This window comes from Moschus berezovskii, chromosome 10, assembly GCF_049115385.1.
Source record: "Moschus berezovskii isolate FMDL1 chromosome 10, NW_MosBer_1.0, whole genome shotgun sequence".
Taxonomy (NCBI): Eukaryota; Metazoa; Chordata; class Mammalia; order Artiodactyla; family Moschidae; genus Moschus; species Moschus berezovskii.
Window position 1 is genome coordinate 91,178,266 of NC_142469.1, and position 26,217 is coordinate 91,204,482.

Sequence of the window (26,217 nt, forward strand, 5' to 3'; positions counted from 1 at the left end):
ACTCAGGGAAGTGAAAGGACTTATCCAAAACTACTCAGACATGGCCCCAGAGTCCAAGTTTCCAGTTCCCCATTCCTATTAATCTAGGGTCCTCGATTCATAGCATTCTCTGGCAGGAATACTGGAGTAGGTTGCCATTTATTTCTCCAGGGGATCTTCCTGACCCAGGGACTGAAAGCACATCTCTTATATCTCCTGCATTGGCAAGCGGGTTCCTCACCACTAGTGTTACCTGGGAAGCCCCTATTAATCTATACTGTAATGTATTTCATCAGCCTGTTATTTGTGTTGATTAAACAAAGGAAATTACCTGAAATTTCAACAATAGAACAATGGTGACACATATTCATATGATACCTTACTACACAGTTTTAAAAATTATCATGTAAGAAAGTCACTAAATGACATGGGAAGTATTGGCAGCATAGCTAGGTGGAACAAAAAATCAAATAATATAACCTCAATTATATAAAATAGTTGTGTAAATGATGAGAAGGCTCTACATGTCAAAGAAAAATCAGTGGTTACTTCTGGAAGATGGGATTAGAGGCTTTTTAAACTTGTTTTTCCACTTTCATAATTCCAAAATAAATGCATTTAAATAAAAATCCATTTTGAAGTTTTCCCTTGCATCACACATCCAGTGAACTTTAAGGTGTGCATTTTTAGACAATGAAATATATGTCTATGTGTTAACTTTTCTTATATAAATAGCATGTGTAAGATATATGTGAGGCATAAATGTATGGAAAATTCAACAAACTTCATAGATGTATAGAATTACTAGCAGTTAGGTCAAAATAGAAAATGATTTGTAACTGTCTGAAACAGGTATATAAAGTGAAGGTTTGGGGAGGAGAATAATATAGCCAGTTATAATCAGGAAGGCTTACTTTTTTCTGTTTAATTTTCATGTTTAAAGATTATACTTCCTTATTATGCAAAATTACTGTCTTACCCTCCAAAAAACTTTAAAAATTATTTGAAATCCTTATAAATCATCATAGCATGAAATCCTATTAGTCTCTTCTTTGCAACTACAGTTTTTGCCAAGTTATTTTAGAACTTTCATGTAGAAAAACAGTGAATCTTCATGGAATGATTATGCTTACTTTACTTTGTTTTTGTTTCTCGAAGCATATGCATTTCAATCAGTCTTGACAATAACCATTCATAACCATTGCTTGGATGAGTAAAATGATTTCAGAGAGTCTAAATAACTTGCCTGGCATCATACCTCTAGGATGTTATGGAGCTAGGTTGAAATGCAAGTCTACATGTCCATAAACTCACATAATGCTGTTTATACAGAATATTATATTTTATTTTTATTAAAGTATAGTTGATTTACAATATTACATTAGTTTCAGATGTACAGCATAGTGATTGACTATCCTTGAAGATTATACTCCATTATAAATTATTGTAAGATAATAGCTATAATCCTCTTGCTATATACAATATATGCATACAATACAGCCTTGCTGCTTATCTATTTCACACATCAGTTCAGTTCAGTTCAGTTCATTCGCTCAGTCATGTCCAACTCTTTGCAATCCAATGAATCACAGCACACCAGGCCTCCCTGTCCATCGCCAACTCCCGGAGTTCACTCAAACTCATGTCCATCGAGTCTGTGATGCCATCCAGCCATCTCATTCTCTGTCATCCCCTTCTCCTCCTGCCCCCAATCCTTCCCAGCATCAGACTCTTTTTCAGTGAGTCAACTCGTCGCATGAGGTGGCCAAAGTATTGGAGTTTCAGCTTCAGCATCAGTCCTTCCAATGAACACCCAGGACTGATCTCCTTTAGAATGGACTGGTTGGATCTCCTTGCAGTCCAAGGGACTCTCAAGAGTCTTCTCCAGCACCACAGTTCAAAAGCATCAATTCTTCAGCGATCAGCTTTCTTCACAGTCCAACTCTCACATCCATACATGACCACTGGAAAAACCATAGCCTTGACTAGACGGACCTTGGTTGGCAAAGTAATGGCTCTGCTTTTTAATATGCTGTCTAGGTTGGTCATAACTTTCCTTCCAAGGAGTAAGCGTCTTTTAATTTCCTGGCTGCAATCAGCATCTGCAGTGATTTTGGAGCCCCAAAAAATAAAGTCTGACACTGTTTCCACTGTTTTCCCATCTATTTCCCATGAAGTGATGGGACCAGATGCCGTGATCTTTGTTTTCTGAATGTAGAGCTTCAAGCCAACTTTTTCACTCTCCTCTTTCACTTTCATCAAGAGGCTTTTTAGTTCCTCTTCACTTTCTGCCATAAGGGTGGTGTCATCTGCATATCTTAGGTTATTGATATTTCTCCCAGCAATCTTGATTCCAGGATTTCACACATAGTATTTGTTAATCTCATGCCCCTAATTTGTCCCTTCCCCATTCCCTCTTCTCCTTGGTAACCACAAGCTTGTTTTCTATATCTGTGAGTCTGTTTCTATTTTGCATATATGTTCATTCATATTATTTTTAGATTTCACATATAAGTGATATCATGCAATATTTGTTTCTCTGTATGACTTATTTCACTTAGTATAAGTGAAATAAAGTCCACCCTCATTACTGCAAATGGTGGGATTTCTTTTTTCATGGCTGAGTAATATTCCTTTGTGTGTATGTATGTGTGTATGTGTTGTGTTGTGTGTATATATATATATATATATATACAATATATATACCACATCTTTTTAATCCAGCCATCTATATGGAATATTTTAGTATATATTATATTTAATATTAATAAATATTTATGTAATATTTATATACTATAATATTTATAATAAATATTAATATTTAGTATACTACTGTGGTAGCATTTCTTCACACAAGTGAGAAAATGGAGATGTTTATCCTAATCTTTCACTCTTAGGCACCTCAAAGCATCATCTCTCACTATCCAGAACTTCTTACAGCAGTATGTCACCCAGGGCTACTCCATGATCCAGATCTCAACTGTCACTTCACCCCTATCACCAGATATCTGTCCTTTGCCTGAGTCCACGTGGCCTTAACCTCAGCTAGATACTTGTTTCCAAAAGAACTTCCTAAGGACAATCTCTTGGATAGCCTTACTTGGAGTTGCCTCTGTGCTTGATTCACACCTTTTGTATAGAATTCATTGCCTTGTCTTATAAATATCATTCCAGTTTTTGTTCATCCCACAAGATTATTAGTTTTTCAGAGGCAGGAACCAAATTTTCTTCATATATTTAGAAATTTGTTATTATTATTAAGTCACTAAGTTGTGTCTAACTCTCTGTGACCCCATGGACTGTACCCCATCAGGCTTCTCGGTCCATGGGATTTCCCAGGCAAGGATATTGTATTGGAGTGGGTTGCCATTACCCAATGCATAAAATGAGATGTCCAGGTAAACTAAACCTCCAAATAAACACAATTAGTTTCAAATCATTATTTTTCAGAGAATACATTGCCAGCACCAAACAAAGTAGAATTCACAAAATGATAATAAAAACACAACAAATAAAAATGTATATCCCATTAGGAAGAAAAACAAAATTAAGTCAACTGGAATTGTCCTAGATATACATGACATTCATATGATGTAGATGACAAATTTAGTAATAAGTTCTTAAAATAATTATTGTAACTATATGTAATATTTTTAAGATGGCAAAAGCTATCCAGTTTCTTAGTCTTTATAAGTAGTATTTCCCTGGACCTCCCATAAGCCTGAGACATATCTGTTGGTGCATTCTCTTCCACTATTATCCTGCCCTAGTTTACCGTAAGTTGATGTTGAGCAATTGCATTGCAATCCCACATAGGAGCTGCCAGTGCTCCAGCTCTCACCAGTGACAGGCTCCACATTACCTGTATCTCAGCCATGAAGTTCCATTTCAAGATCTTCCCTTTAACAGTGATTTTAATTAACTTTGTTGTGATGTCCCTAGGTGTAGTTTTCTCCATGATTTTTTGGTTTGTTTGCAGTAGAGTTTATTGAGTTTCTGAGATTTACAGCTTTGACAAAGTTTGGAAAAATTCTCATCATTATTTTCCCATCTAATGTTTTCTGGATCTTCTTCTCCCAACCCCCACACCTGCCCTCCTTGTTCATTTATTCAGGGACTCCAGTCTCATGTGGGGCTTCACAGGTAGCACTGGTGGTAAGGAATCTGCCTGCCAATTCAGGAGACATAAGAGATGCTGATTTGACCCCTGGGTCAGGAAGATCCCCTGGAGGAGGGCATGCCAACCCACTCCAGGATTTGTGCCTGGAGAATCCCATGGACAGAGTCCACAGGGTCACAAAGTCGGACATGACTGAAACTACTTAGCACACACACACACACATGCTAGCTGCTTGTGTATTAGTCTATACAAAGTTGTTCCACAGCTCCCTGAGATCCTATTCTTTTTCCCTTCTGTTTCATGTTAGATTGTTTCTGTTTCTGTGTCTTCAAATGAACTGATCTGTTCTTCTGCAATCTCTAATCTGCCATTCATCCCAATCAGTGTATTTTTTCAACATAGACATCGAATGTGCAGTTTTAGGTGTTCTAAAGAATTTAATGTAGTTAATCTTTCTTTAGCTTCTTGAACATGTGGTACACCATGATAACAGCTATTTCAATGTCCTGTCTGCTAATTCTATCATTCATGTGTTTTTCTGAGTCATTTTCAATTGGTTGATTTTTTTTCTCCTTTTAATGGGACATATTTTCCTGCTTCTTTTTTGTGCTCAGTAAATTTTACTGTATACCAATCTTTTTGAATTTTACCTGTTGAGTCCTGGTTATTTTTGCACTCCTATAAATAGTCTTAAATTTGTTCAGGGAAGCTCCTTGGAAATAGTTTGATCATTTCAGGTCTTGCTTTTAAGTTTTGTTAGGTGGGAACAGCGAGGAGTTTCGTTTAGGGTGAAATTTTCACCACTGTTGAGGGAACAAAACCCCATATTCCATCTCCAGTGAATGCTAAGGTCTACGCAGTCATGCTGGTGGAAACAGGCCCCATGTGAGCTCATGCTCCTTCTAACCCTTTCACAGGGTTCTTTGCTTGCCTCAGGGCAGTTCCGCCTGTGCTCCAGCTGATCAGACCAGCACTCTGACAGACACTGAGGACCATTGTCAGGCTCTCCTCTCTGCGCTGCTCTCTCCCCGACAGACTCTCATCTAGAAGCTTCAGCCTGCTAGCACCCCTGGATTCCAGCTCCGTCTCCCCAAACCAGGGACACCATCGGGCTCTGCATGGGCTCCTCACCCTGTGCCAGGCCCTCACAGTGAGTTGAGACAGTTATAAAGCCCATCTTTTTGTTGTCTGTTTAACTGAAGTATAATTGATTTACAATATTACATAAATTGTGTTGTTCAGTCGCTAAGTCATGTCTGACTCTTTTGCAACCCCATGGATTGTAGCCTGCCAGGCTCCTCTGTCAATGGAATTTCCCAGGCAAGAATCCTGGAGTGGGTTGCTATTTCCTCCTCCAGGGAATGTTCCCAACCCAGGGATCAAACCTGAGTCTCCTGCGTTGGCAGGCTGATTCTTTACTACTGAGCCACCAGAGAAGTCCCATTCTATAAATTGCAGGTGTACAATATTGTGATTTGCAATTTGTCAAGTTTACACTACATCTGTAGCTATTATAAAATATTGACTATATTTTTCCTGTAGTATATTATATCCATGTAGCTAACTTTATTCATAGTAGTTTGTACCTCTTAATCTTCTCCCTCTATATTGACCTCCCTCCATCTACCCACTAGTAACCACTAATTTGTTCTCTATATTTGAGTCTGTTTCTTTTTTGTTATATTCACTGCTGCTGCTGCTGTTAAGTCACTTCAGTAGTGTCCGACTCTGTGTGACCCCACAGACGGAAGCCCACCAGGCTCCCCCATCCCTGGGATTCTCCAGGCAAGAACACTGGAGTGGGTTGCCATTTCCTTCTCCAATGTGTGAAAGTGAAAGTGAAGTCGCTCAGTCGTGTCTGACCCATAGCGACCCCACGGACTGCAGCCTACCAGGCTCTTCCATCCATGGGATTTTCTAGGCAAGAGTACTGAAGTGGCTTGCCATTGCCTTCTCCGGTTATATTCACTAGTTTGCTGTATTTTTTAGATTCCACATATGAGTGATATCATGGAGCATCTGAGTTTCTCTGAATTACTTCATGTAGCATAATACCCTCCAAGTCCATTCATGTTGCTGCAAATGGCACATTTTCATCCCTTTTATGACTGAGTAGTGTTCCAGTATGTATGTGCAGATAGACAGATAGATAGATGGTAGATAAATATACACACACCACATTTTATCCATTCATCTGTTGATAGAGACTTAGGTCATTTTCATATCTTAGCAATTGTAAATAACACTACCATTAACATTGGTGTGCATGCATCCCTTTGAATTAGTGGTCTTTTTTTTTTTTTTTCTGATATATACCCAGGAGTGAAATTGCTGGGTCATACGGTAGTTTTATTTTAGTTTTTTGAGAAACCCCCATACTGTTTTCCTTAGCATCTGTTCCAATTTATATTCCCACCACAAGTGCAGGAGGGCTCCCTTTTCTCCAAATCCTTGCCAACATTTTTTATTTCTGTTCTTTTTCACTGAAGCCATTCTGACAGGTATAAATGATATGGTGGTTTATATTCGGTTTCCCTGAAGAGCAATGTTGAGCATCTTTTCATGTGCCTATTGGCCATCTGCATTACCTCTTTGGAAAAAGGTCTATTCATTTTTAATTTGGTTGTTTGCTTTTTGATATTAAGTGGTATGAGCTGTTTATATATTTTAGATATTCATTCCTTACCAGTCATATCATAAAAATTTTATACCATTCAGTAGGTTGTTTTTTTCATTTTGTTGATGGTTTCCTTTGCTGTGCAAAAGCTTCCAGGTTTAATTAGGTCCCATTTGTTTATTTTTGCTTTTGTTTCCTTTGCTTTAGAATAAAGATAAAAAATATATTGCTATGACTTATGTCAAAGGCTATTCTGCCTATGTTTTCCTCTAAGAATTTTCTGGTTTCCAGGCTTATATGTAGGTCTTCATTCCATTTTGAGTTTATTTTTGTATAGGTATTAGAGAACATCCTAATTTCATTCTTTTACATGTAGCTGTCTAGTTTTCCCAGCATCACTTATTAAAGAGACTATCTTTTCTCCACTGCATATTCTTTCCTCCTTTGTCCATAAAAGCATGGTTTATTTCTGAAAAGCTCACCTTTGTTTGTTTTTCATCTCTGGGATCACTGATTCATTGCCTCAAAGTCAATATCCTCATATATTTTATTCAGTATTTGCTATTGCCTGTGAGAATGTAAATTCACTCCCTGTTCCTTCATCTTGTTTGGAAGCAGAAGGCCTCCCATATCTCATTCTAGAGTCTGCTTCCTACAGACTTCCCTTTCATATCTGCTATTGACTGTTCTAGGCGAGTTCCCAGGAAACAGACCCACACTCTGAGACTTGTGTGCATGATGTTTATTAGTGAGTGTTCTCAGTAGCCTCTCTCAGAGGGTAAGGCAAGAAGAATTGGGCAGCAGAGGTTGAACTGCAATGCTATTGTGAGAGACGTCTCTGCCAATAACGAGGGAGCTCTGAAGAGAAAAAGATCTGTCAGAGTTGTCCCATATATCCCTCTCCTTATACACACCACTGAGATGCAGGATGCTCTCAGGATGCTCTGAGTGAGGAGCTTTCTCTGGTGGGGGAGGAAATGCCTCAGTCCAGTCTGAGAACCACCACCTCCATAGGTGATTGCAGCATCACATTAATAGGTGACTGCAGGCTCATATTAATGCAGATCAGTTTGCATCCTAATGAATTCTTCTTTTTTGCAGTCAGAAAAACTGTTGTTTCTTATTGAAACAGCTTATTGAAATGAAAATTGTTTTTCAGCTAGTTTCAGGAAAATATCATTTCCTTATTAACCCACTTTTGTTAAGAATCTCTGTTCAGAATTTCCTTTCACAGACAATCAAAACTATACGTTAAGGTTTGTCCTGAATAACGAGGCTTCCTCTGACAGGGACAACATGTTTCATTTCTGCCAGTTCCGAGTCCTCCAGAACTGCTGCTGCTGCTGCTAAGTCGCTTCAGTCGTGTCCGACTCTGTGTGACTCTATAGACGGCAGCCTACCAGGCTCCTCCGTCCTTGGGATTCTCTAGGCAAGAACACTGGAGTGGGTTGCCATTTCCTTCTCCAATGCATGAAAGTGAAAAGTGAAAGTGAAGTCGCTCAGTCGTGTTCAACTCAGCGACCCCATGGACTGCAGCCTACCAGGCTCCTCCAGAACTAGTGGGCTCTAAAGAGACTGGATGTTAGGGTTCAAAACTGAATCTAAGTTGCAATTTGTAGCTATTTTTTCAAGGACACATAGTACAGAATGTTCTGTACTCATTCTGTTTAAAGCAGACAGTATAACACCCACCTTGAGAGCCTACACAGGTAAAAGTTCCAGTAAAATAAGATGAAGAAGCTCTAGAAATCTGCTGTTCAACATTGTGCCTACAATTGTTGTTGTTTAGTCACTCAGTCACGTCTCACTCTTTTGCAACCCCATGGACTGTAGCCTGCTAGTCTCCTCTGTCCATGGGTTTATCCAGGCAAGAATCCTGGAGTGGGTTGCCATTCCTTCTCCAGGGGATCTTCCCGACCCAGGGATCAAACCCCTGTCTCTGCATTGTCAGGTGGATTCTTTACACTAAGCCATTCAGTTCAGTTCAGTCACTCAGTTGTGTCTAACTCTTTGCGACCCCATGGACTGCAGGATGGCAGGCTTCTCTGTCTATCACCAATTCCTGGAGCTTGCTCAAACTCATGTCCATCAAGTCAGTGATGCCATCCAACTGTCTCATCTTCTGTCGTCCCCTTCTCCTCCTGCCTTCAATCTTTCCCAGCATCAGGATCTTCTCCAATGAGTCAGTTCTTCCTATCAGGTGGCCAAAGGATTGGAATTTCAGCTTCAGCATCTGTCCTTCCAATGAATATTTAGGATTGATTTCCTTGAAGATTGACTGATTTGATCTCCTTTCAGTCCAAGGGACCCTCAGGAGTCTTCTCCAACACCCCAGTTCCAAAGCATCAATATTTCGGTGCTCAGCTTTTTTATGGTTGAACTCTCACATCCATACATGACTACTGGAAAAACCATAGCTTTGACTAGATGGACCTTTGTCTGCAAAATAACATCTCTGCTTTTGAATATGCTGTCTAGATTGGTCATAGCTTTTCTTCCAAGGAGTAAGCATCTTTTAATTTCATGGCTGCAGTCACCATCTGCAGTGATTTTGGAGCTCAAGAAAATAGTCTCTCACTGTTTCCATTGTTTCCCCATCTATTTTCCATGAAGTGATGGGGCTGAATGCCATGATATTAGTTTGTTGAATGTTGAGTTTAAGCCAACTTTTTCACTCTCCTCTTTCACTTTCATCAAGAGACCCTTTAGTTCCTTTTCGCTTTCTGCCATAAGGGTGGTGTCATATCTGAGGTGCATATCTGAGGTTACTGATATTTCTCCCAGCAATCCCGATTCCAGTTTGTGCTTCATCCAGCTTGACATTTCTCATGATGTACTCTGCATAGAAGTTAAATAAGCAGGGTGACAGTATACAGCCTTGACATACTCCTTTCCCAATATGACACCAGTCTGTTGTTCCATGTCTGCTTCTAACTATTGCTTCTTTACCTGCATACAGATTTCTCAGGAGGCAGGTAAGGTAGTCTAATATTCCCATCTCTTTTAGAATTTTCCACAGTTTGTGGTGATCCACACAATCAAAGGCTTTGGCATAGTCAATAATGCAGAAGTAGATGTTTTCCTGGAACTCCCTTGCTTTTTCGATGATCCAACAGATGTTGGCAATTTGATCTCTGGTTCCTCTGCCTTTTCTAAATCCAGCTTGAACATCTGGAAGTTCACAGTTCACATACTGTTGAAGCCTTGCTTGGAGAATTTTGAGCATCACTTTGCTAGTGTGTGAGATGAGTGCAATTGTGTGGTAGTTTGAGCATTCTTTGGCATTGCCTTTCTTTGGGATTGGAATGAAAACTGACCTTTTCCAGTCCTGTGGCCACTGCTGAGTTTTCCAAATTTTCTGGCATATTGAGTGCAGCACTTTCACAGCATCATCTTTCAGAATTTGAAATAGCTCAACTGGAATTTCATCACCTCCACTAGCTTTGTTTGTAGTGATGCTTTCTAAGGCCCATTTGACTTCACATTCCAGGATGTCTGGCTCTAGGTGAGTGATTACATCATCATTGTTATCTGGGTGATGAAGGTCTTTTTTGTATAGTTCTTCTGTGTATTCTTGCCACCTCTTCTTAATATGTTCTGTTTCGGTTAGGTACATACCCTTTCTGTCCTTTATTGAGCCCATCTTTGCATGAAATTTTCCCCTGGCATCTCTAATTTTCTTGAAGAGATCTCTAGTCTTTCCCATTCTATTGTTTTCCTCTATTTCTTTGCACTGATCACTGAGAAAAGCTTTCTTATATCTCCTTGCTCTTCTTTGGAACCCTTCATTCTAATGGGTATATCTTTCCTTTTCTACTTTGCCTTTAAATTCTCTTCTTTTCTCAGCTATTTGTAAGGCCTCCTCAGACAATCTTTTTGCATTTCTTTTTCTTGGAAATGGTTTTGATCCCTGCCTCCTGTACAGTGTCAGGAACCTCTGTCTATAGTTCTTCAGGTACTGCAAAGTGCCTGAAGAACTGAGCCATTAGCAACACTATGTTATGCACCAAAAAAATTATTAGATATGTAGATATGTTGCTTGCTTACAACAATAAATGAAATGAAATAAAAGCATGCACTCTTAAACCAGACTGTTCACATTTACATTCCAGCTCCACCCTCTCTGTGCTTTGGACTTTGGGCAAGGTGTTGAGCTTTCTAAAACTCATGTTCCTTCTCTACAAAATGGGCTGATAGCAACACTTCATAGGGTTGCAACTACTGAGGGAGTCTGAAGCAGAATAACGTGGTTATAAAAAGCATGGATGTGGTACCAGATTGCTTGGGAGGAGACGGGGATGACAGAGAATGAGATGGCTGGATGGCATCACCGGCTTGATGGACATGAGTTTGAGTGAACTCCAGGAGTTGGTGATGGACAGGTGCTGTGATTCGTGGGGTCGCAAAGAGTCGGACACAACTGAGCGACTGAACTGAACTGAACTGAATGCTTCCTGATACTTACTAATTTAATTTAGCCTCTGCTTATTTTCTTATTTACAAAAAAGAGATTGTAATACTAGCACATCCCTAGGGTGTTAATGGTGATTAAGTGGGTTACTGTAGAACAACAGTTTTGTACAGTGCCAAGCATATAGTCAGTGCTCAATAAATGTTAAGTTCTGATTATGAAGTGTTGCAGAGGTTTGCAGAGTTTGAAGTGAGTTTGGTTCACCAAATTCTAAGTGCCCTTACAGTTTATAAGTGAGAAGGAGCAGGGCCTAAGTCATGATAAAAATGAGGTGCAACATGATTGGATTTTTTAAACAAATAAAGCTCTGTGGAAAATAAAGGAGAAGGATACTGATTTCTAAGGAAAAGAGATTACTGAAGGACAGAACTTGAAAGGGCAGTTAACCTGAACCCCAAGCAGGACAGGTAGAATTTATGCTTCCTCATTGATTTGGTTAAAGGTGAGCAAGCTGATAATTGACCTAATTGCAAAGAGGTGGTTGACCAGCACCCTCTATGTCATGTCCTGTGTCTGTGGGACCAAGTAGGAAGCTGCCAAGAGCTAAGACTCTAAGAACCAGAAAAGCTGCCACTCTCCCTGCTCAGTTCCTGTCATCTGGAGCTCCCAGTGCTGGGTAGAGAAGTGGTTACTGAAACTCACTTCCCCATGCAGTCCAAAGAGAGACCCCCCGCTTAGTCTGTTTCCGCAGGCATGAGGAAGTAAGTATTTCTAATCACTTCCCTATGGAGCTGGGGTTACTGTTGTCTGAAGTTGTAACTCTTCCTCAAAAAGTTAAGCACAGATTGAAGAAAGGGGAGCTCTAAGGAAATACAAGCCCTGTTTCTTGAAAGTTGTTAAACGGCAAGACAACTTGGAAACCCCTAAGCTGAGCTGCAGGGCAGTCACCTGGATTTGCTGTTTTCAGGAGCATCTCTGAAAGACCATAGCTTGTATAGTTGGTCAGAGGATTCCAGAGGCCAAGGGCATGGAGGCAGGCCAGTCTTGCTCTGCCACTGGCCCTGTGTCAGAGGCAAATTCCCTTTACCTCTCTGAACTTCAGTGTCCTTACCTGTGAAGTAAGGGAAGTGTTACCTATCATGACTTGAGTGTTGATAATGGTCCAAGCACAACATATCAGGGAAGTATTACTCTTTCCTTTTCAAAAATGAAGAAAATGGGATTCAAGGAATTTAAATGACTTATCCAGGGCAAGTCAACTAATTTAAATCAGTATTTAAATTCAGGTCTGTCTCTATAAGGAGCTGGTTGCCCTTCCTAAGTCTGGCAGGTCACAGGAACTCAATAAATCACAGGTATTATTAACATTTCAAAATGACACTGACCATGATTACCATCTGCACATAGGAATATGGGTTTGCAAAAAAGATATATGTAGGGCTAATTGTACTTTTTGCACTGGCATGTACAAACACCATCTTACAATTTATAGAGGAGCATATTTGCCTCTTAAAATCATGACCTGACCAGAGTTTGGCTACAGAAAAAAAAAGGAAATTCCTTTTTTGCATGCTGCATACATATATTATTAAAGAGAAAGAATGTTGGACAAAGAATTAAAGCACAACTTTATACTTTAAAAACAGATTTTTATCTCATTCCATCCTGATATCAACTCCTTTATTTTTATCTTAATTTAATAGATAGGAAAAGGCTTCTCTGGTGACTCAGACAATAAAGAATCTGCCTGAAATGGGGGAGATCCAAGTTTGATCCCTGGGTTAGGAAGATCCCCTGGAGTAGGGAATGGCTACCTACTCCAGTATTCTTGCCTGGAGAATATCATGGACAGAGGAGCTTGGCGGACTACAGTCCATGGGGTGCAAAGAGTCGGACACTACTGAGTGACTAATCCACACACATACAATAGATAAGAAAACAGTCTCTAGGTAGAGTAGTGATATGTTTGGCTTAAACCAGGGCGCCTCCATTTATTTACTCTTGTTTAAATTCTGCTACCAAGAAGCCAAGCACCTTTTGGCAGGACATTTGCTCTTCTCTTGGTTTGGGGTTCTTCATCTGTAGAATATGTGTTGGCTGCAGATAATCTGATTTCCAGCTGAAGGACAGACTCCTCTGTAATGGCCTTGCATCTTGCCATTAACTATGGCTTCAGGGATGGCCCTTGCTCAAGAGGAAACTCGCCCATCCATGGGTTGGTTGCTTAAAACTGTGCTATTTTTACCCAATAGTCTTCGTATATGCTTATGACTTTGCATGGATGACACTAATCAGATTTAGTATTAAAATACTATTTTCATGAAGCTTGATCCTTTACTTTCATTCAGGAGAGTTCTCTGGAAATCTCAGCCCTGTGATAAATGAGGCAGAGTGCTCAAGATGTCTTCATTCTCTTCACATATACAGCTGTTTGTAGGGCATTTCTGCAGTCATAATATTAGCACAGCTGATAGAAATCATTTACCTTGCAGATAGAATACAAAGAGGTTGCTGTCTGATTGTCACCTATGTAAACCCCAATAAGACTAACACAGTCTGACAAAGCAAAACCACACTGAATGAAAGAGTCTAGGCATTGATTCCTCAGAGCAGTTGAAAGATTTGCTTTTCAGTAACCTGCTTCTCACCCGCAGATCTGGGTCAATGACAAGTTCCAAGGACAGAGGGAAAGGCTTTATTTAAAGATGGGTAAGATGCTGTAATACTTTGGCCACCTCATGCGACGAGTTGACTCACTGGAAAAGACTCTGATGCTGGGAAGGGTTGAGGGCGGGAGGAGAAGGGGACGACAGAGAATGAGATGGCTGGATGGCATCACCAACTGTGTGGACATGAGTTTGAGTGAACTCCGGGAGTTGGTGATGGACAGGGAAGCCTGGCGTGCTGTGACTCAAGGGGTTGCAGAGAGTCGGACACGACTGAGCGACTGAACTGAAATGAAGATGGTATGGACCTAACAGAAGCAGAAGATATTAAGAAGAGGTGGCAAGAATACAGAGAAGAACTGTACAAAAGAGATCTTCACAACCAAGATAGTCACGATAACGTGATCACTCATCTAGAGCCAGACATCTTGGAATGTGAAGTCAAGTGGGCCTTAGAAAGCATCACTACGAACAAAGCTAGTGGAGGTGATGGAATTCCAGTTGAGCTATTTCAAATCTTGAAAGATGATGCTGTGAAAGTGCTGCACTCAATATGCCAGCAAATTTGGAAAACTCAGCAGTGGCCACAGGACTGGAAAAGGTCAGTTTTCATTCCAACCCCAAAGAAAGGCAATGCCAAAGAATGCTCAAACTACCACACAATTGCACTCATCTCACACGCTAGTAAAGTCATGCTCAAAATTCTCCAAGCCAGGCTTCAGCAATATGTGAACCGTGAACTCCCAGATGTTCAAGCAGGTTATAGAAAGGGCAGAGGAACCAGAGATGAAATTGCCAACATCCGCTGGATCATGGAGAAAGCAAGAGAGTTCCAGAAAAACATCTATTTCTGCTTCATTGACTATGCCAAAGCCTTTGACTGTGTGGATCACAATAAACTGTGGAAAATTCTGAAAGAGGTGGGAATACCAGACCACCTGACTTGCCTCTTGAGAAACCTGTATGAAGGTCAGGAAGCAACACTCAGAACTGTACATGGAACAACAGACTGGTTCCAAATCGGAAAAGGAGTACGTCAAGTCTGTGTATTGTCACCCTGCTTATTTAATTTATATGCAGAGTACATCATGAGAAACGCTGGGCTGGAAGAAGCACAAGCTGGAATCAAGCTTGCCGGGAGAAATATCAATCACCTCAGATATGCAGATGACACCACCCTTATGGCAGAAAGTGAAGAGGAATTCAAAAGCCTCTTGATGAAAGTGAAAGAGGAGAGTGAAAAGGTTGGCTTGAAGCTCAACATTCAGAAAACAAAGATCATGGCATCTGGTCCCATCACTTCATGGGAGATAGATGGAAAAACAGTGGAGATAGTGTCAGACTTTATATTTTGGGGCTCCAAAATCACTGCAGATGCTGACTGCACCCAGGAAATTAAAAGACGCTTACTCCTTGGAAGGAAAGTTATGACCAACCTAGATAGTATATTAAAAAGCAGAGACATTACTTTGCCAACCACGGTCCGTCTAGTCAAGGCTATGGTTTTTCCCGTGGTCATGTATGGATGTGAGAGTTGGACTGTGAAGAAAGCTGATTGCCGAAGAATTGATGCTTTTGAACTGTGGTGTTGGAGAAGACTCTTGAGAGTCCCTTGGACTGCAAGGAGATCCAACCAGTCCATTCTAAAGGAGATCAATCCTGGGTGTTCATTGGAAGGACTGATGGTAAAGCTGAAACTGCAATACTTTGGCCACCTCATGCGACGAGTTGACTCACTGGAAAAGACTCTGATGCTGGGAAAGGTTGGGGGCAGAAGGAGAAGGGGACAACAGAGAATGAGATGGCTGGATGGCATCACCGACTCTATGGACATGAGTTTGAGTGAACTCCGGGAGATGGTGATGGACCGGGAGGCCTGGCGTGCTGTGATTCATGGTGTCGCGGAGAGTCAGACACGACTGAGCGACTGAACTGAACTGAAGATGGCTCAAACAGTAAAGAATCCTCCTGCAATGTAGGAGACCTGGGTTCAATCCATGGGTTGGGAAGATCCCCCAAGAGGGCATGGCAACCCATTCCAGTATTCTTGCCTGGAGAATCCCCATGGACTGAGGAGCCTGGCCAACTACAGTCCATGGGGTCTCAAAAAGTTGGACATGACTGAGCGACTAAACACACACACACACAATTATCTCTAAGCTAATAGAAGAGGCCATCTAATATGAGGGGCTGTAAATCTCAGGCTTGCAGATGGTTAAATCTCTCTAAACTGAGATTATATTGGGCCAGAGTAATATTTGGTTTTATTTTAATGCCCTTAAAAGTGTTTCCAGTGTAAGCATTTCTCAGCTTCATTCATTCACATTTTCTGCCTGGTCTTTGAAGGCATTTTGAAGCAGGAGCCCCTATTTTCTGTGCTTTCATTGTGTGCTAAGCATTTTAAATACATCTCATTTATCCTCATAAGATACTTGTGTTAGTTGCTAAGTCGTGTCTGACTCTTGGACTCTTGCGACTCCATTGACTGTTGCCTCCCAGGCTCCTCTTTCTATTGGATTACTCTGGACTAATGGAGTGGGCTGCCATTTCCTCCTCCAGGGGATCTTCCTAACCCAGGGATCGAACTCAGGTCTCCTGAATTGCAGGGAGATTCTTTATCAACTGAGCTATGAGGGAAACCCAAGTAAGTAGAAGCAAGTAAACTGGAGGCTTAAAATGAAGAACTTGCCCAAGGCAAGATAACTATAAATATCAGCTGGAATGACCATTAAGCCAGAGGCTTAATTGGTCTGGGTTTGCTTCAATTCGGGTCTTCTGGCTCCAACGTCTTCTTAAGTAAATTATTAAAGGCCACTCAATTCCATGACCTGGATTTATTCTTTCATGTGAACAACCCAGACCCAAACTTATTTAATCACAGACATCATCATTATCAAACCTTAAGAGACTAAGATCATGATCTTGCCTTCCCTGCAAAGATCCCCCTGCACCCACTGTACTCATTATTGAAACCTCTATTGAGCCACTGACAAATTCACTGTGTCCATAATGTCTCCTTAATTATTAGTAGAGGAACTTGTTCAAAGGAGGAAAGACCTGGGGAAAGGGAATTTGCACAGTTGTGTGCTAAGTCGCTTCAGTCGTGTCCCACTCTTGGGCACCCCATGGACTGTAGCCTGCTAGGCTCCTCTGCCCATGGGATTTCCCAGACAAGAATACTGGAGTGGGTTACTGTTTCCTCCTCCAGGGGATCTTCCCTACCCAGGGATGGAACCCTGGTCTCTTAAGTCTCCTGCATTGACAGACCAGTTCTTTATCACTAGCGCCACCTGGAAGACTATTATATGTCTTCAAATCCAAAAGACTTTATCGATGTATATGCTTTCGAAGAGCAAAGCCTGGCAGAGTCAACCTGATAGAAAAACTCCTGTTTATCACAACCTATCAATCCTATGGTCAAATCCAAGCCCGGGCCGGCTTCCTTCGGACACCCAACCCCTAGATTTCCACCCCGCTGGGGAGACCTGAGCTCTTAGGCGTTCGCAGGCCCTTTGCAACTTTAGAGCTGCCTTCGCTAGGGCCGCCCCAGCTAAAACCTGACCAGCACCTGTGCCGCGGCTGCAGGACGCGAACTGGCCGTCTCCTAGCAACGGCAGACGCGTAGCCAGGGCGGCAGAGGCGGCTCAGAGCTCAGAGCTCAGCTCCTGCCTGGGGCTACCTCTGCCATGACCACCAAACAAGCCAAGAAGAAAGAGGTGCTTCGTATCAACTCGGCGCACGGATCGGATAAATCTAAAGAGTAAGGGACCTCTGTCTGCCCATCCCACCGCGGGCTTGATCCTTTGTCCTTTCCCCTTATCCCGACTCTGCTTCCCTGTAGCAAACTCTGCCAAGGCAGGAGTTTAGATGGCCTCCTCCAGCTTTTTTACCGTCTGTGAGAAACCGGACCTGGGAAATTCTTGCCCTCATTTTTCGTCCATGCCTGCCTGGATCCACTTCCTCCCAGAGCCCCTGGTTTCCCTGTTTCAGCTGCTTTGCGGGGTGGTTGCACTTCTGGCTCCAGTCCACGAACCTCCCACCCTTTCCTGCCGCTCCTTTCCTTCAGGGTCCACCCAGGCACTTGAAAGGGCTGCAGCTTCCCTACCAGAGAGGCGATGCTCAAGGTTAGGACCACATCTGCATGGGCCCAGTCTCATGTAGAGAGACCTTTCACCTTGCTGATGAATCCTTAGTTTGTATTTGCCCCAACCAACAACTCACGAGCTTCAGTCAGATTCTATCAGACATGAAATGGTTTTTAAAAGTTAAAACCGTATCGATATGTAATTCACGTTACTAACATTTACTCCAATAAAGTATACAGACTCTAGTTCATGGAATCTAAATGATGCCTCTCTGATCTGGGGTGGTTTTTGCTGTGTATGTAAGTCCTTATTATGTCACCCTACCCCCTTTGAACTTACAAAATTTATAAGAGAGCGCCAGCTGCTAAACCTACTTCAGGGGGATCATTCATGTTTTCCCCACTGTGCCTGTGACGGGTGGACTGTAAATTGTTTTTACCTGGACTCTTAGATTTTGGATGCCTAGTTCTTCATCTCGGAGAAGGAAATGGCAACCCACTCCAGTGTTCTTGCCTGGAGAATCCTGTGGACAGAGGAGCCTGGTGGACTGCTGTCCATGGGGTCACACAGAGTCAGACATGACTGAAGCGACTTAGCATGCACTGGAGAAGGAAATGGCAGCCCACTCTAGTCTTCTTGCCTGGAGAGTCCCATGGACAGAGGAGCCTGGTGAGCTGCCATCTATGGGGTCGCACAGAGTTGGACACGACTGAAGTGACTTAGCAGCAGCAGCAGTTCTTCATCTCTGTCTTCACCTGAAGCATCCCGTGTTGAACTTTTGTTCACTGATGCCTTCTCTTTAAACTTCTTCTCTCCCTGAACTCCTCTCCCACATTTATTCCCATGTCTGAGATTCTCTTGTTCCCAGTTCTGTTCTCTCTCATAAGCAGGCTTCTAGCTTCCTGGCAGATGATCCATTCATTTTATTAGTAACTTACATTTCAGTTATTATTTTACATACATAAGTCATTTTTAACAGAACTGCTCTCGTGATACATACCAGTGTCGGACAGTCCTACACTGTTATACATAGAATCAGGCTCTTTTCCCTTTTCCCCTCTTATTTCCGACTTTACTTTCCCCCTTGTTCCCATACTGTCCTTTTCACATCCTGGAACACCTACCCCAGGGCCTTTGCTCTGGCTATTCCTCTGCTAGAAAGCCATTTCCATATGGCTTTCTCCCTCATGTCTTTCAGATATCTAACTCAATGCCATTTGCTCATGTTAGCTTCTTTAGCCAGCTGGTTTAAAGTTGCAGTCCCCACTTTTCTGACAAAACCAAAAACTCCCTGTCTTTCCTTTGCACTTTGTCATTGATTATTTTTCTTATTAATATACTATATATTTTACTTTGTCATTAATTGTTTTTCTCATTAGCATGCTATATATTTTGTTTTAAAATTATGGTTATTCATATGTCATCCTAATAAAAATAAGAGTTCCGTGAAGGCAATAATTTTATACACTATTGAATCCTAAGTACCTTGAGTGATGTTTGTGTCATATACAGGAGGCACTCAAAAATATTTATTTAATGAATGAGTGAATGACAGTGATTAAATAAGAAACAATAACAGGATTGCAAAAGAGTTTTTGAATACACCAAAAAAAGAAAGCAAACTTAGTGATGATTATAATTAATGCACATTAAAGGCTCACAGCTCTTAAGGAGCTTTGATTTGAGAGAGTTTATATGCTGAAAGAGTTGAGATTGTTAACTCCCATTTAAAAAAAAAAACAAAACTGTTCAAACTAGATACCGTGAAACACAGTACCTGGCCTAGTTTTGTGGTGATTCTATCACATGATAAAGATAAGATCCCTGCAGATAAGCTGTTAACTCTTTCCTTACTGGGGCATCCCATTTCTTTTTGAGACGATGCTTATTTTTTCCTGAAAACATCTGAATTGAACTATAGCAATAAAAGTACATAAATATATATTTATGAAAATAAAGGTAAGGACAAATAGTTATACAATATCTAGGCTTTGCTAGAAATTAGCTATTGTGTATTAAACATTAAATCATTAGATTTTGCTGTAACATCTAATAGGACATGAAGTCCATTGTAAATCATGTTTATCCTCTAAGTTTTACTGAAGAACTAATGATAGACATCAGGACAAGTCATTGATTTAGATGTCACCTAGCATGGGCTTTCCTGGTGGCTCTGTTGGTAAAGAATCTGCCTGCAATGCTAGAGACCTGGGTTTGATACCTGGATTGGAAAGATTCCCCTGGAAGAGGCAACACACTCCAGTATTCTTGCTTGGAGAATCCCCATGGACAGAGGACCCTGGTGGGCTGTAGTCCATGGGGTCACAGAGTCAGACACAACCAGGTGACTAAGCACACAGTAGTATGGAGCCCAGGGATCAAAGTCTAGCAAGGCTCCAATGTAATTGTCACTTGAAATATACTGGTGACAGTGTAAGTTTTTATATGCTATTATTTCACCACACCTTATGGTTATACATCCAATAAATGCAACTAACCCTGACATGGTCCCGAGTACAGAAGTGAGAGAAGATGTATTCAGAGCTTTGAAAGTGACTGTCCCATTAGACCTTAGTGTCCTACAGCTGCCATCTGTAACAAATTTCTTGTATTCTCTAAACTTATGTGTCAAACTGGGGACAGGACCATGTCTGGCTTTTGCCTAGCTGAGTGGCTAGCACAGAATAACCATTTGCCATTTGTTTATTAATTGAGTTCATAGTTTATTTACCTAGCTTGGTTTCATTCTTTCTAAATATGATTGAACCCCAATTCTCCCTACCTTTCTGATCTGGTCCACTTTTGGAAAAATTAAAAGACTGAAATGTTTCAACTTAAAAAGCAGAACACTGTATGTCCAGTTGTCACCAAAGTCATAAATAAATATGGCTTTGAATCACCAAGAATAAGTATGCCAGGTAACTAAGCTGTCAGTTTTTACATTAGATTAATTTATTTCTATTTTATGTATTCCCCATTTCTTTGTATCAGCAAGAATAAAATCTCTGATATAGGGCTCACCTTTGGACCATTTTTTCTGACATTGGACATGTCATTTTTCTCTTCAAGTATTCAAGTTTTTCTCCTTTACATGAAGGGCCATCTACTTGAAATTGCTCCCATTTCAACATTCCCTGTCTTTCCTGCTCTTTTTTTCTTCTCTAACTCCAAACTTCCATGATTCTTTCAGATTTTTTAAAACTCTGTGCACTTGCATGATAAGCTACTTCAGCCATATCCAACTCTTTGAGATTGCATGGACTGTAGCCTACCAGGCTACTCTCTCCATGGGATTTCCCAGACAAGAATACTGGAGTGGTTTCCATGTCTTTCATTATTAGTACCTAATAACAATTTGAAAGAAGCTGATCGCCGAAGAATTGATGCTTTTGAACTGTGGTGTTGGAGAAGACTCCAAGCTATCTTCTTGACCCAGGGATCAAATCAGCATCTTTTATGTATCCTGCATTGGCAAGGAGATTCTTTACTAATAGAACCTCCTGGGAAGCTTAGTATGAAAACTAGTATGCCCTGCAAAGTTACTTTCATTGATTAGATGCCACTGGAAGGATTTGTAGTGACAGAAGCCAAACATTTGATCTTAGAAGTACTGAATATAAGTCTGGGTGTAGATGACAGACAACTGAAAAGAAGGAGAAGAAGCCATGCAATCCAAGTATTAAAAGTTATTAGAAGTGTTAATGCTTACACTTGAAATGCTAATATATTTAGAACTTTAATGAGAAGTTTTAGATAGGGATACAATTTGCTGCTTATACTTCCATAATTTTGTTCCACTTCCAATAGAACACTAAAACCAAGGTCAAACAAACAAAATTTGTTTAACTAACAAGAATTATGCAACCTTCCAGATTCTTACAGATGATGAAATATCATTCAGTTCAGTTCAGTCGCTCAGTCATGTGCTACTCTTGCGACCCCATGAATCACAGCATGCCAGGCCTCCCTGTCCATCACCAACTCCTGGAGTTCACTCAAACTCTTATCCATTGAGTTGGTGATGCCATCCAGCCATCTCATTCTCTGTTGTCCCCTTCTCCTCCCGCCCCCAATCCCTCCCAGCATCAGAGTGTTTTCCAGTGAGTCAACTGGTTGCATGAGGTGGCCAAAGTATTGCAGTTTCAGCTTTAGCATCAGTCCTTCCAATGAACACCCAGGATTGATCTCCTTTAGAATGGACTGGTTGGATCTCCTTGCAGTCCAAGGGACTCTCAAGAGTCTTCTCCAGCACCACAGTTCAAAAGCATCAATTCTTCGGCGATCAGCTTTCTTCACAGTCCAACTCTCACATCCATACATGACCACTGGAAAAACCATAGCTTTGACTAGACGGACCTTTGTTGGCAACTGGAAAAGAGTCTGATGCTAGGAAGGATTGGGGGTGGGAAGAGACGGGGATGACAGAGAATGAGATGACTGGATGGCATCACCGACTCGATGGACATGAGTTTGAGTGAACTCTGGGAGTTGGTGATGGACAGGGAGGCCTGGCGTGCTGTGATTCATGGGGTCGCAAAGAGTCAGACATGACTGAGCGACTGAACTGAACTAAACTGAATATCTCTGCTTTTTAATATACTATCTATTAGACCCCTTTAAAAATGTATTTTATTGCTGTATAATTGATTTACAGTGTTGCATTAATTTTTGCTGTACAGCAAAGTGATTCAGTTATACACACACATATACATATACACATTCTTTTTCATTATGGTTTATCATAGGGTATTGAATATAGTTAGACCTCTTTTCAAAACAGGGTGTAATATGTTTCAAAAGCTCAAGTTTTTCTATACTTACAGAAGTGTGCATTTAAATTTCATAGAATTCTCAAAAAAAGATCAACATATTTGTTTATACAAAACATTGAAAACAAGACTACTACAAGAGTGGAATTATGATTAATACCATGCAAGCAACATAAAATAGAAGAAAACATATCTTACTGAGGATTAAATTAAGTGAATTATTGGTTATACCAAGTCCAAGAAAGAGCTGCTTAAATTAAACCATGCATTAGTGGTTGATAGATAATAGATAACCTATTCCTCTACCACCAGAAGTCAAAAAGAAAAAAAAAATGTGTGTGAGAACTAGAGAGAGAGAGAGATGGTTTTTATAACTCTAGGTCTAGTCCTTATAGCGCCACAGAAAAGGGCAGAGAAGGAAGAGAAGCAGAGAAGAAAACAGCTCAGGATTCACAGTGAGTTTTATGGTTCCCAGGACCCTCTGAGGACCTCACCAGCTAATGTCTTAAGGACTTGCAATTTAAAATGTGACCTTTGGTGACAGGGGGCTTCCCTGGTGGCTCAGATGGTAAAATATTCGCCTGCAATAAGGGAGACCTCGGTTCTATTCCTGGATTGGGAAGATGCCCTAGAGGAAGGCAAGGCAACTTACTCCAGTATTCTTGCCTGGGTTATCTCCATGGACAGAGGAGCCTGGCGGGCTGTAGTCCATGGTGTTGCATAGAGTCAGACATGACTGAGTGACTAAGCACAGCACAGCACTGGTGAGTGAACTTTTAGTTAAAATAGAAATCTGCTGTGGCAGCTTGGCCGTAAAACCCTCTGACTCAGAATCAGAGACTCAGACCCAGAGGGAAGAGGCCCTGTCAATTATCCCAGGGACACAGGGCAACACTCACTTGGCACAGATTGAAGTGAAGTGAACTCACTCAGCCGTGTCTGACTCTTTGCGACCCCATGGACTGTAGCTCACCAGACTCCTCCATCTATGGAATTTTCTAGGCAAGAATACTGGAATGGGTCGCCATTTCCTTCTCCAAGGGATCTTCCCAACCCGGGGATTGAACCTGGGTCTCCCACATTGCAGGCAGATGCTTTACCATCTGAGCCACCAGGGAATCCCTGGCACAGATTAGGGCACTATATACATATCTGTTGTATATTTTTAAAATATAAGTATCTCAGCTAGAAAGCCCTGCTCAATGAGGATAGGAATACCCTGTCAGTTTTAGTGGGGTCTGCCACTAGTTCACCCTTTGAAATAATATTAATCTGAGCATTTGTTTAATAACCTGTTGAAACTTGACATGGGTTAACAATCATTTCTGTCAATGAACCTTTTTTTTTTTTTTAATCAACCAGTTTTTATTTTGTCTAGTTTTGGAGAAGAAATTGTTCCTTCTCAGTTTACATCATTATTAGAGGAGTAGAAATTGTTAGATTAAAAAGATTTTAAATGTAAAAACTCATGGAATTTGTACCTCAGGGTTACCTAAAAACAAAATCAAATTTGTACTCTGAAACTCACAGCACTGTTGCTAGTGCTTCTAAATGATCAAAGTAATATTACCTCAATCAAACGTGGTTACTGAAAAATATTTTATTTGGCTTTACTATTATTTTGACATTTACAGGTAAAAGATTATTGGAATTAAGGAATTAAATAATCTATAAACTATTAATGTGAGATAAAAATTACTAAAATCTGTATCTAAGACATCAGAAATATAACTTTTATATAATTTTTGTAATTTCATATAATTTATATAATATGAAATATTGGGTAGAAATATTACTAATCTTTCTCTCTTTGACCCTTCGCAAATAAGACATGTATATGTTGTCAGAAGTATTCAACTAGGTGCTTTGAAATTTTGTTATATTCTTTCCTAAGGTAGGTTCAGGCTAGTTAACTCCAGAGTCTAAGTTTATAGCCATGCTGATTTGTATGGCTTAATTAACATATGGTACATATTAAAGTAAACTTTTTATCAGAAGTGAATGTATATATATATAATTATATGTTTTTTCTGGTGCCAAATGAATACCGTAGTCCAAATATTTTGTGATTGTTTTTATTTCATCCTTCTGACCTGATGAATATCAAAATTACATATTTTGCTTCAGTTAATGTGCCCTTTCTGTTCCCATTTCTTTACGACTCAATCTTGAGTTCAGGAGGAACCTGTGTCTAATTTAGTTATAAATTAATGTAAAAGGTTACTACAGTTCACCAAACCTTGTGGATACACAGGCAAAAGGAGAGGAAGCAGGAAGGATTATACTCTGTTTTGCCTGCTTTTGCCCAGGTCTGAGCCAGAAACACAGTGAGAGTTTAACCAGGTGAGGTCACAGTCGAAGGTGAAGGCTGTACTGTACAAACTGCTCAGAGTTGTAATGTGTTAACTATAAATTCGGGACACAGCATGTGTTCACTCCGCCCTGGGTCAAAGTCTAGGAGGGATTTGGGATTGCTTTGCACCACAGACAAAGAATGAGTTCAAGAAGAAAATAGTAGGAGTTGTTTAAAAGGGAAAGAAAAAAATAAGGCTAATTGGAGCCTGTGTGTGTTCTAGCCCACAGGTACTATGGACCTGTTGTTTCTCTCATGGATTTTGGCTAAAGTCTTTAAGGACATTATTTCATGTATTTTCATACCGCGTTTTGTCTTTTCTCTTTAAAATATCAGCTTTGCTGCTCAACCATATTAGATCCTGGAAAGTGGCAGAAGTTTGGGATCCTGGGGGCCTGTGTACAATGGGATCAGAGCAGCAGAAGCAGTCCCCTCCAATTCTCTCTCTCACTTTGTTTCTCCCCGTCTCTCAAGAGGGCTCACAGGAATACATGTTCCTCCACCTAAATCTACCCTCTCTTATCCCTTCCCAGATTTCTCCTTCCTCTCCAACCTGCTGTTTTCTTTCTTCCACCCCCCCCCACCCAAATTAAGTCATTCTCCTATGGTCTTATTTCGCTGTCTTCTCCTTTATCCCTTTTGATCATCTAAAACAATGATGATTAAATATGACTGAATTAACACCTGTGGTTCTTATCATATCAGTCAGTCAGTCAGTCAGTTCAGTCGCTCAGTCATGTCCGACTCTTTGCGACCCCATGAATTACAGCATGCCAGGCCTTCCTGTCCATCACCAACTCCCGGAGTTCACTCAAACTCATGTCCATCAAGCTGGTGATGCCATCCAGCCAACTCATTCTCTGTTGTCCCCGTCTCCTCCCGCCCCCAACCTTTCCCAGCATCAGAGTCTTTTCCAGTGAGTCAACTCGTCACATGAGGTGGCCAAAGTATTGGAGTTTCAGCTTTAGCATCAGTCCTTCCAATGAACACCCAGGATTGATCTCCTTTAGAACGGACTGGTTGGATCTCCTTGCAGTCCAAGGGACTCTAGAGTCTTCTCCAACACCACAGTTCAAAAGCATCAATTCTTCAGCGATCAGCTTTCTTCACAGTCCAACTCTCACATCCATACATGACCATATAATTGAGCTCAAATTCAAAGGGAGAAATCCACTTGGATGTACTCTCTTACTCCACGTTAAATAAGTTCAAGATGG

At 40.9% G+C, this 26,217-nt stretch overlaps 1 protein-coding gene across 2 annotated transcripts in view; it reads left to right on the top strand.

Moving 5' to 3' along the window:
- The first annotated feature begins 17,423 nt into the window (after window positions 1–17,423).
- Window positions 17,424–26,217, top strand: part of ADGB (androglobin) — a 181,504-nt gene continuing 172,710 nt past the window's right edge. For both annotated transcript variants that reach the window (XM_088840947.1, XM_088840948.1), the window contains exon 1: window positions 17,424–17,553. In XM_088840947.1, coding sequence (XP_088697073.1) covers window positions 17,480–17,553 — 74 coding nt within the window. In that variant the 5' untranslated portion in view covers window positions 17,424–17,479. The remainder of the gene's footprint in view (window positions 17,554–26,217) is intronic.